The sequence below is a fragment of the Balaenoptera physalus genome, assembly GCF_965194825.1.
Source record: "Balaenoptera physalus genome assembly, chromosome: 5".
NCBI lineage: Eukaryota > Metazoa > Chordata > Mammalia > Artiodactyla > Balaenopteridae > Balaenoptera > Balaenoptera physalus.
In genome coordinates, this window is record NC_138884.1 from 61858370 (window position 1) to 61869087 (window position 10718).

A 10718-nucleotide genomic window follows, 5' to 3' on the forward strand; every position below is an offset into this window, starting at 1 on the left:
AATCATAAGTTTATTTCATGAGTCCGTTACTGTCACTCCATGTCATTGTCAGAATTCAGCCCTAATTTAGCTAATAATGACAAAGGCAAATTACTGATACCGGAAAACTATTAATTACTGACTGAAAATCCAAAATTATTGTTAAAATAGCAAACATGATACCAGGTCAGTAGTATCACTCTGAATTCCATTCATCCCACTTCCTTGGAAGCTTCTTTCATTAGTTACACTCTTTTGTTTCAACAATACCTTTTTAATGATTCTAATTTAAAGTTACTTATCTCCTGATCTTAAAAAACTAAGATACTTTAGACACTACTCCCTAGCTACTTTTCTTCTTCCCATACAGCCAAGATTCTTGAACAGTATATACTCTCATTCCTTACACCTCTTATTAATTCCTCCACCCTTTGCAGTACGGCTTCTGATGCTACCATACCACTAATGGCAAAGTCACACTGAAATCTTCTTGCTAAATCTAACAAACATTTTTCAGTCCTTATCTTACCAGCCTTCTCTGCAAAACACTTGATACCCACAATTATTTTTCTTCTTGAAACAACTGTCATCTGCATTATCATATTCTACCTTTTTCCTTCTGACTCTTCCCTTCTTACTCTCTTTAGTATTGTCTTCCTCTTCTACCTATCCCTTAAGTTTCCATGTTTTCTAGAGTTTTTCCTTGATCTTCTTCACTTTTCATGACATGACATTCCCTGAGTGTTCTCATCCATGGACATGCCTTCAATCTTCAAATCTCTACCTCTAGCCAGAACCTCTCCCCTCAGCACCAACATTTTTATCCAACTGTCCATGGGGGCTCTCTTGTCCCACAAGAAATTCAAACTCAACATGCCCAAAGTCTTTCCCTTAAAACCCCCTCTTATTTCCGAAATGTATAAATATTATCATCATTCACACATTGTCTAAAATGGAATCCTTGACTTCTATATACATTCAACTAAATTCCAAATCCTATCAATTCTAACTCTTCAATATCTCTCAGTAGATACCTTCTTCTACATTATCAGTACTTTTAGGCAATCTTTTGCTGGGATTACAACCTTGGTCTCCCATCTCCAGTCTTCCTCCAGTGCCTCACACCCAATTCCATCTCTATACTGAGGTCAAAATAACCTTTGCAAAGCACAAAATGGTTAATACATTCTAATTGCTCTCTGTTGCTTCTAAATTGAAGTACAATTTTTTTTTTTTTAATCAAAGAATTTGGACCCTTGGTTTCCTCTCCAAACTGATCATTACTTCTTGTTCCTCTTGTGTTGGTTCTCCTGAACTACTTGCAATTTTTCAAGTACATTAAACTTGCTCTTACCTCAAGGTTTTGCACCTAATGACTCATCCCAGATTGCCCTATTCACACCCTCTAACATGGCTCAATCTTTCATTAAGATTCTGAATTCAATTTAGACACCACTTCCTCTGGGAATCCTTCCCTGGCACCCAAGCTGTTATGCCTTAACATTCAGTGCACACCCAATAATTAGCACCTATTAACTATTGTCATTTTTTCCTTGTCTTTTTTCCTGGAATACTGTAAACTCTTCAAGAGCAGGGACACTGTAAAACTAAATAAGGATGTGAAGGATGGTCAATTAAAAGTTCAATATAAAACTGCATTTTGACAAGAATCCTTTCCTCTAAACAAGGTTCAAAAAAATTTGTTATACCTTCTGAAACGACCTACTAGTCTACAAACAAAACACTCCATGATTTAAATAACTTTTTTCATTTCAGATTGATGCTGAAATGAATACCCTACAGTCCTGATGCATGTGTATTGTCTTAGGTAAGTACGGTTTTTACAGGCAGCAAAGAACCCAGCTTTGTACAATATATTTTTAAAATCATAATGGGAAGGAGACTATTTGTCCAAATTATTCTAACAGTTATTTAAAGTCATTTTATGAGACTATTTTATGAGATGAAAATATTAAGCATATGGAAAAGTCAAGAAGCTTATGCAAGTATATACGACCAACTTCTGACAAATTTAGGACTAGAATTCAGATGCCCAGCCAGGTACTATATCCATCTTAACCTCACATCAAAAATAATGACAGTATAGAGATCATTTCAGGGGTTTTAATGCATTCAATAGAAAAAACTGAGTTTGAAGACAGACCATCAAGTCTTAAAGATAACATGGCAGGATTCTCAGAAGGAAAGCGGCATTCCTCAAATTAAAGCAACACTGTTGAAATAGTACTACTTGCTTCTTTCAGATATTACATTTTCACCCATTAAAAAATGCCTGATAAAGATATTAAAAGTACAAAATAATTTTGATAGAACTCCATACTTTAAACTGAAGGTGACCTCAACTGTGCACATTTCTACAAAAATATTTTCTCTCTAGATATAATTGTATTCATTTTAAAGATATTGCTTCTGAAATTAAAAAAAAATGATTTAAAAAAGTGGTTTTGGTTTATCTCAGATCTTAAACAGGCTTTTCAATGATTTAAAATTTTAACTTTGCTGATTTACTGACATCTTTTCCTAAAATGATATGGAAGCAAAAGCCTTTGACTAATGAAATTCAAGCTTCCAGCTATCAACAATATGAATCATTAGAAACAGCAAAAGAAAATTAACATTCTGAGAGGCACTGCAATGGAGATGATCAAGGAAACTCATTTTTGGAATCACCCAATCTGGATTAGAATCTCCTCTCCATCTATCTTTATAAACTTAAATTATACTGCCTAGAGCTCAGTTCCCTTTTCCGTAAGAAGAAATTGTAATATCTACCTCTCAGCATTGTTGCAATGATTAAGTGAAATGATTATGCATATAAAATTCTTAGAAAATAGTAGCAGTAATACTAGCAAAGTTGTTACTGCTGCCGCTTCTACTACTGATACAACTGTCGACTGAAGAAAAACATACAACCTGAAAGTTGTGAGTTATGTTTTATTCGGGGACCTTACTGAGGACTACAGCCCAGGAGACAGCCTCTCAGATAGTTCTGAGGAGGTAAGGGAGGAGTCAGGATACATAGGAGTTTTTTTGCTGAAAAAACAAACATGAAGTTGAACATCAAAGATTATTGCTAATCACAAAGAACAGACAACTCAAGTTAATGATTTTAGTTCTTTTCTATTATATGGGAAGGTGCAAGAATCTGGGGTCATTGAAATTATTGCTTTAGATATGCATAGGGCCAGCATCCAGAACACGGAAAGTTTTCTGTTTTTCTCCATCCTGAATTCCCCTCAGGGCACACTGTCAGGACAGCTGCAGTGTCTGATGGCAGGCAACATTTATTGTTTATTGGCATGGCAGGCAACATTCTTTGTCCGCAATATGAATCTAAACTAAAACAAGTTTCCCTGCCTATATATTCTTGTGCTTTTGCATATGAATATTGTGTCTTAAAGGGAAAGTAAGTTCACTGAACTATTTCTGGAGAAAAAGGCTAAAGGCCACACCTGAAACTAATACGTTATGTCACTTATACCTCAATTAAAAAATTAAAAGCCAAGTTACTTGAGTATAAATATTCTAGAGTTAAAAATAGCATCTGGTCTCTGTTGCTGCTAAACTAATCGTTTTCCCTCATTTAAATTAATTCAGTCTCCCTTCATCTCAATCCACATATAATCTATATAGAGTTAAAATCCCAATACACGACATTACCTCACCTCCCACCCTTTGAGGTATCCCTAGCCTTAATAAGAATTCGGGTTGTTTGGAAAGCCATGTAATTTCGCCTTTGAATTTGTTTTCACCGGATTATGTTATTCTCTAGGAACTCAGTGCATTTTTTGGTGTCTCAGGTATATTCATATTCTTTCAGTCCCTGGGAGCACAAATTGAAAAAGAGAGTATTTTAAGGAAAGGTAACACTAATTTGATAGATTAAGAGATTTTTTTTTTTAACCTAACAACTTTCTGAAATATTTAATGCTAGCTAAGTCAACAGGTAAACTTTTTTTCAGTGACAGATTAATGAAGGGTTCATAATAGACTGATTCTTCTGGTTCTAGTCATTATCTTCTATAAATATTTTATCATTTCTCCCGCATTAGTCAATATTTTTCTATGGCCTTTAATTAGTCCTTCAATTTCTGCATCACCCAATTGTTTGGCCACCCAAACATATTTTGATCAGCTAGAAGGAAGCCCTAAAAATCACTCACATATCCTTCCATAGGTTTCAAGCTCTATTTTACCCACTGCCTGTTTATTATAATCACAATCTGCAATTATAAAGGGTTGTTATATTTGGAGCAGTTATGTGGCTTTGAAAGAGCAAATTATACCTTGTTCACAAGGTTGTGGGACTGGGGCACTTGATGTCTAGAAATAATGATGCCATAACCTAAAAGTTCTATTAGTTTCTAGAACACAGCCAGCAGATCATGATTCTTGGGTTCCAGGTAGAATTCTGTAGCTCTGTAGGACAATCCTGGATTCATTTAATTATCAGCAGTTGTGAGCTGCTCTGAATCCAGCACTTGACTTTGATTCCAAACTAAGTAGTGAGCACTTGTCTTCCCTCCCCCCTCTCCCCATAGACCAGCCTTTTCTTCTTATCTTAAATTGCTCTAGAATATATCCAAGTTCTTCTACGGTTTTTCTTACTCTAACAATTATGCTCTTGATGACACAAGTGGCACATTATTTAGCGTGAAGCAGTTCCTAAATCCATTAAACTAACTTCGGCTGGCTATGTATTTTTCACTGAAAGCCCACCCCACTCTAGAGGTTTGAACAGCTTGTAGAAGCTGGAGCCTTTGTCTCAAGGTGTTCCCATCCTTAAGTACACCCACAATTCATGTCTTCCACTCAACAGCTTGAAGCTATTTCATTCTTAACTAAAGTCTTTTTATAAACCTGACTTGTCATCTTGACAGTTATTGGGCCCCTCGATCAATTTCTTCTAACCCCCAAGTTGATTGTGACCACATTTGCATGCCCCGTTGGAGAAGGAATTACTGTCTTTTAATAAATCCCACAAAGCCAGTTATCTTTTTCCTTCAGCTTTGGAAACAATTAGTGTTCCTTGGGTTGCCAACAGAAAAAGGAGTTAGCTCATGCTGCAGAATCGAGTCAGAGGGAAAATGCTACTAGAATCACACTCAGCACAACTAGGTGCTGACACCACGAGAGAAACATATGAGGGAGGCATGGAGGTGTCTCCTTTCTCATCCTCACTCCAAGGCATAAACTCATTGAGGTCAATGAAAGATGGAATTTCTTGCACTGTGCAAATAGAATTATGATACAACTCTGCTGTAGTGTCTTGGAAAAGAAAATAAGCAAGGGGGAGACACATCTGCTTCATTACAAAGTAGAAGGTGATTTGATTAAAACCTCACACTCAGTGAGTTACTAAAATAACCACTGAACTATTATCTCAGTCCCATGACCGAGGGGCCTCATGTGCATTGGTTGCTTTTTTTCGCTCTGGCAGTGATTATTCATACTCATACATCAGAAACTTACATACACCATTAGTTCAAAGAAAAAAAAAACTGTATGATGTACCTTAGCATAACAGTGACGGCTTTATATTCAGGCCTCGGGAATTTCTTACATTGACTGGACCCATCAGGTGGGCTGTAGTGGATACACGGGTCACGCTAGACAGGTTTATCTTTATGCATAATAACCTGACCTTATATGCATCTGTTGAACCGTAGGATGATTGTCGCCCATTAGCTCTGGTTTTCTAACATTTATTTCCATTATTCCCACAGACCTAGAGCTGGAACCACTCTGGGAATGACATCTGACAGCCTAACCTAAGCAAAACCAGAGCTCCTAGGGAGACAACTAGGATACTCCCTGCTTGTTATCAGCTGCAAGAGCCTCGTACTATTGTTAATGTTGAGTATGATGATCTGTTAACAAAATAAATTGAACTACAATGCAAACCATAAATGCTGAGCATGATGCTACCGTGTTGATCTCCAGCACTCTTCCTGTGACCTTCACAAAGACACTACAGGAGGCAGCCTCAGCCTCACAAGCCCCTGCTCTTTTCTAGATTTGCTGTGTCCTAAAAGATTCACGGCATACGCATCCACTTTACACTTCCCAGCACACTGAGCTCCATGCCTTGATCGCTTCTCAGGCTTAATATGTACCATTAAGAAAAAGTTAACAGCCTTCTACCATAAATAGCCTGGAATAGCTCACTTCTTAAAGAAAAAATTTGTTTTTAATTAAAGAAAAAGCAGCCCCCTGAGGATACCTTCTTGCTCCCAGCTGCAAGTTGTACGCCATTAATTAGGTAGTGTCTGCCCGGCAAAAAGAAAATCTTTGGAGCCTGAACAAGTTTATTGTTGCTAAAGACGAGTCCTCAGAGCAATTTATTGGGTCAAAGTTCTAAATACAATGATTTCAGCTGAATTCAATTTACCGTATATACACTATAAGATATTCTATGTGCTTGATTTGCCCATGGAAACTGAAGGTGTTCTAACTCAACAGATTTTGCTTTGAAAGAAAGATTATGTTTTCAGAATAAATACTCCTCTGAAACCAATACAAGCCAAGGAAAGCCTTCTATATTTATAGTTAACTGCTTCAAGGAATTGAAATTCATCTTGTGGTAGATGTAGAGTTTTATGGTAGAGACGAAGCATGTTTTAAAGCAAATATAACTGGAGTCATATTAACGAAAATCATCCCTGGTCCCCTCTCAAGATTCTAAGTCCCAGCAGGTTGCATTTCATTAACTAAACCAAGATCAGGTGCTCAAGACTTCAGCTGCCAAGAACTGGGAAAGCCAATGCCTGCCCCTTGCAGTTTCTGCGGCAGAATGTGCAGTTCTACCCTCCCACAAAGATTCCAAGAGGGAAAATTAAGTCAAACAGGGAAGTTCTTTAGGTGATTCCATGAAGTAAAAAAGCAACAACCTACCCATTTCACTTGTAGGCAGCATTTTAGACCTTTTAAAGTCTATTTTTCATTTCTAAAATTAACTTGCTGAAGCTTCAAAACCAACTCTGAGAAGTAAACAGCATTGATAAAAGATATAAGAGGAATGAGACTCCATAAAGGTGGGTGAAGGGCCCAAGGTAGCAGAGTTAGTAGAAAACAAAGACTTAGCTTTCATTTCTAGCACACCAGGCAAGATTCATGCGCATACTTGAAGAATGTGCTCACTGATCAAATTAGTTTTGGAATCACAATGTAGTGTATGTCCCTTCAAGAGTTACAACTTACGGTACATAATTTATTACTGTCTACATTTAACCAGTGACCTCATTGCCTTTCAATATGGCCCAGAATTATGGCTCTATGAAATTAATTTTGAAAACATCTGCTCTGCTCTTATCTGAGAGGTCACATTTACAAATTATTCATAAACTGCTTACAAACTGGTCCATTTTGGTCACGTATTTTTATGCCTGACTAGGCAGACCTGGGTGTTTTTTTTTAATCACTAAGTGTTCAATAAATATTACATGATTGGTTGAAGTAGTGTTGTCATGGTTCCCCTGGATATATTTTCCAGCAAACTCTGAACACCTTTCACCATTTTTTAATATTAAGAATCACTGGCCCAAATATTCCATCATTTTAGTACAAGAATCTTAATTTTAGACTTTATACCCATAATTATGCCTACATTTGTTCCATTTGGTAGGAAACAGAGACTTTTTGAGAAGATATTAACAGAATTTATGCTTATTTCCTAAGTGCTTCCCAACATTAAAGAGACACTTCTGAATTTCCACCTACTACTATCAACCATAGCTGACTTTACTGGTTAATGTCTATTATATAAGTTGTCCTCAATTTTTTATACCTTACATATCACCTTCCTTGAAAAACACTGGACCGCATGGGAGAAACAAACAAAACAATACTTTGTTTCCAAGAACGAAATTCTCAAACTCCATCAGTCAGGGTTTCTCCAAGAAAATAGAATAGGAGATAGAGAGATTGATTTATTATTAAAATTGACTTACATAATCGTGGAGCTAGGAAGTCCAAAGTCCGTAAGGCAGGCCAACAGCCTGGAAACTCACCCGTGTTACAGTCTTGAGGTAGAATTCTCCTCTGGGAAACCTCAGTCTTTGCTTTTAAGACCTTTGACTGATTGGCTGACGCCCACGCACATCATCAAGGATAATCTTTTTTACTTAAAATCAGCTGGTGGGAGAGTTAATCACATCTACAAAATACCTATAGAAACTTCTAGACTAATGTGTGACTAAACAAAAAGGCACCGTAGCCTAGCCAAGTCGACACCTGAAATTTAACCATCACACAAGCCTTCTGTTATTTTTGTGCCCTTTACAAGGTTTAAAGTCTTTCAAGTTGCAGTACTAACATCCTGTGTTTTTCTGGATGCCTAAGTCATCCCACAGGTGATTCTTAAACCATCACCTGGGAACCATCTCCTTAAATGGTCTACACAGGATTAGTGTATAAATACCTAACTGGAAATTCTTGGAAAACAAAGCTTCTTTTCGTGGAGATTTAAATTTTAAAACACAAGGGAAAAGCTGTTCTATTATGTCAGTATGTAATATACTCTAATGAAGTGAGAATTTAATCAACTTAAATGTTTATCTCCATTTAGTGATAAATAGCTAAAAATAAACAAGAAGGCTCAGAAGGTTGTCTTTTTAAGCCTCTGCTCTCCATTGTGTGTACCTCTCCCCACCACGGAAGTCTCATCCCCACCCATCCTATAGACCAGTGATTCTCAAGCCTAGCTGCGCATTAGAATCATCTGAAGGGAGACAAAACAGAACGGTGCCCAGGACCCCCATCTCTGAGATTCAGATTTAATTAGTCTTGATGGAAGCTGCTAGCCAAGACTGCAAATCACTGCTCCAGAAGCATGGCACCTCACCCCACTTAGAAAAAGGAAAGCCTCTGAGATCAACCAGTTAAGCACCAGTTGGCTAAGTGACTGATTGTACCGGAGAAGGGAAATTTTCTAACACTGCCTTATCTCAATCTGCTGTTGCATTTTGAAAATTCTGTCAAGTGTAGAATGAAATTTTCGTCTCTCATTATAGAAAACCCAGTCATAGATAATCAAGTTAAAAGATGGCCTTTCCCAGAAGCTATTTCATCCTTGTCCATTTCTTGCAGGATCTAAAGTACTCTTTTTCCCATTTGGCCAAGAAAGTACCTGATTGTTCTTTCCACCACACCCACCGCCACAAGGCTCTTAGTTTCGTAACTTAAGCTTTTGTGGCAAATTCTGGTTTACGGTTAATGATAGGAGCTACTTACTCATCCATAGATCAGGGGTTGGAGGTTCCTATATTGCTTCTACCCCAGCAAGAAAGTTTCTAACAATGAATCGTGTGGCTGTGTCCTCACTCTTCAATTATCAGAAGCATGGATCTTTTTTTTTTTAATTTATTATTTATTTATTTATTTATTTTTGGTTGCGGCCTTCTGTCCCTTGTATGTTGCGCCATGAATAGCCTCAGGAGGGCATGGCCATTTCAAATCAGAATCTTTACTGCCACCTTGTGGACGACAGGTATAAATGCAGATGGCTGTGCAGAAATCTATTCTAAAATCAGATGTTAATAAAATTGATAGTATGTAATCACCTGAAACAAGCTTATTTTGTGCTACAGCTCTATTTAGAACAACATGAAAAGCTTGGAGGCAAGCTAATGACATACAGAATTTTCAACTTTTATTCTCAGAGATTTTAACTGTGTCAATTTGGCAACTTTGTGCACACACACCAAATGACCCATCTAAGTTTTTCATTTAGTTCCTTAGAATGTTTAAAATTTTGAGAAAAAAAAAGACCCGTTTTATCTCTTAAAAGATAGCAGTAGTGATAAAGTATATCTTCTCAATATTAAACTCCTTCTAAGATTAGGTTAAAAGATGTTAAAAATAGTAAAATACTCCACTTTTTACATACTGTATTACTTTTCAAAGGACTTTCCTACATTTATTATCTCATCTCATCTTCATCACCATTACATGAAGCAGATAATCCAGGTCCTAATACATCTAATTTACAGGTAAAATGGGTTCAGAGAGATGAGCACGCTGATAAGCTAATGACAAACACTGATCTAACAATAACGCACATTTACTAAGCACTTTCCTTAAATCAGGTAGGGCACATACTGCTCTGTAACTGTGCCACTTATCTATTGTTTGTAACGTGCCACCCTGAAAGAGCAGCTTAGAACAATAAATAAGTCATTAAATATGGTTACAAATCTGGGGATTGACTGGACTCAAAGTTTCTCATATAGTTACAGTCAGGCAATGGCTGGGGCTGGGACCATCTTGAAAGCTTTTTCATTCATATAAGCTGGCATGAGCTGGAAGGAATCAAACAGCTGGGGTCTGGAATAATGGGATTCCTTGGGCATCTCTCTCTAGGTGGTCTATTCAGGTGGTCTCCATACAGCAGCCTCAGGGCAGCCAGACTTTGCAAGTCGTGGCTGAAGATTCCCAGAGTGAGTTTCCCAAGATATGATGGCATATCTAATCAACCCTCAGAAATCAGGCAGCATCCTTTCTACCACATTCTATTCAACAGGCAGTGCAAAGATCCATCCAGTTTCAATGGGAGGTGAAATAGCCTGCATCTCTGTGTGTGTGTGTGTGATGAATGGAGTATCAAATAATTTGTAGACATTTTAAAACCACCATCTACACATTAGTTTCATTGACCTCCATGAGGTAGGTACTACTATTATTCACATTTTACACATGGAGAAGTTGAGGCACAAAGTGGC

The 10718-nt window shown here is 37.3% G+C and overlaps 1 protein-coding gene across 1 annotated transcript in view; it reads left to right on the forward strand.

The window, feature by feature from the left end:
- The window catches only part of GC (GC vitamin D binding protein), a 40649-nt gene extending 34739 nt beyond the window's left edge, over positions 1–5910 (forward strand). The window contains exons 12-13 of the mRNA XM_082463837.1: positions 1756–1807; positions 5727–5910. Coding sequence (XP_082319963.1) covers positions 1756–1788 — 33 coding nt within the window. The 3' untranslated portion in view covers positions 1789–1807; positions 5727–5910. The remainder of the gene's footprint in view (positions 1–1755; positions 1808–5726) is intronic.
- The last annotated feature ends 4808 nt before the right edge of the window (positions 5911–10718 follow it).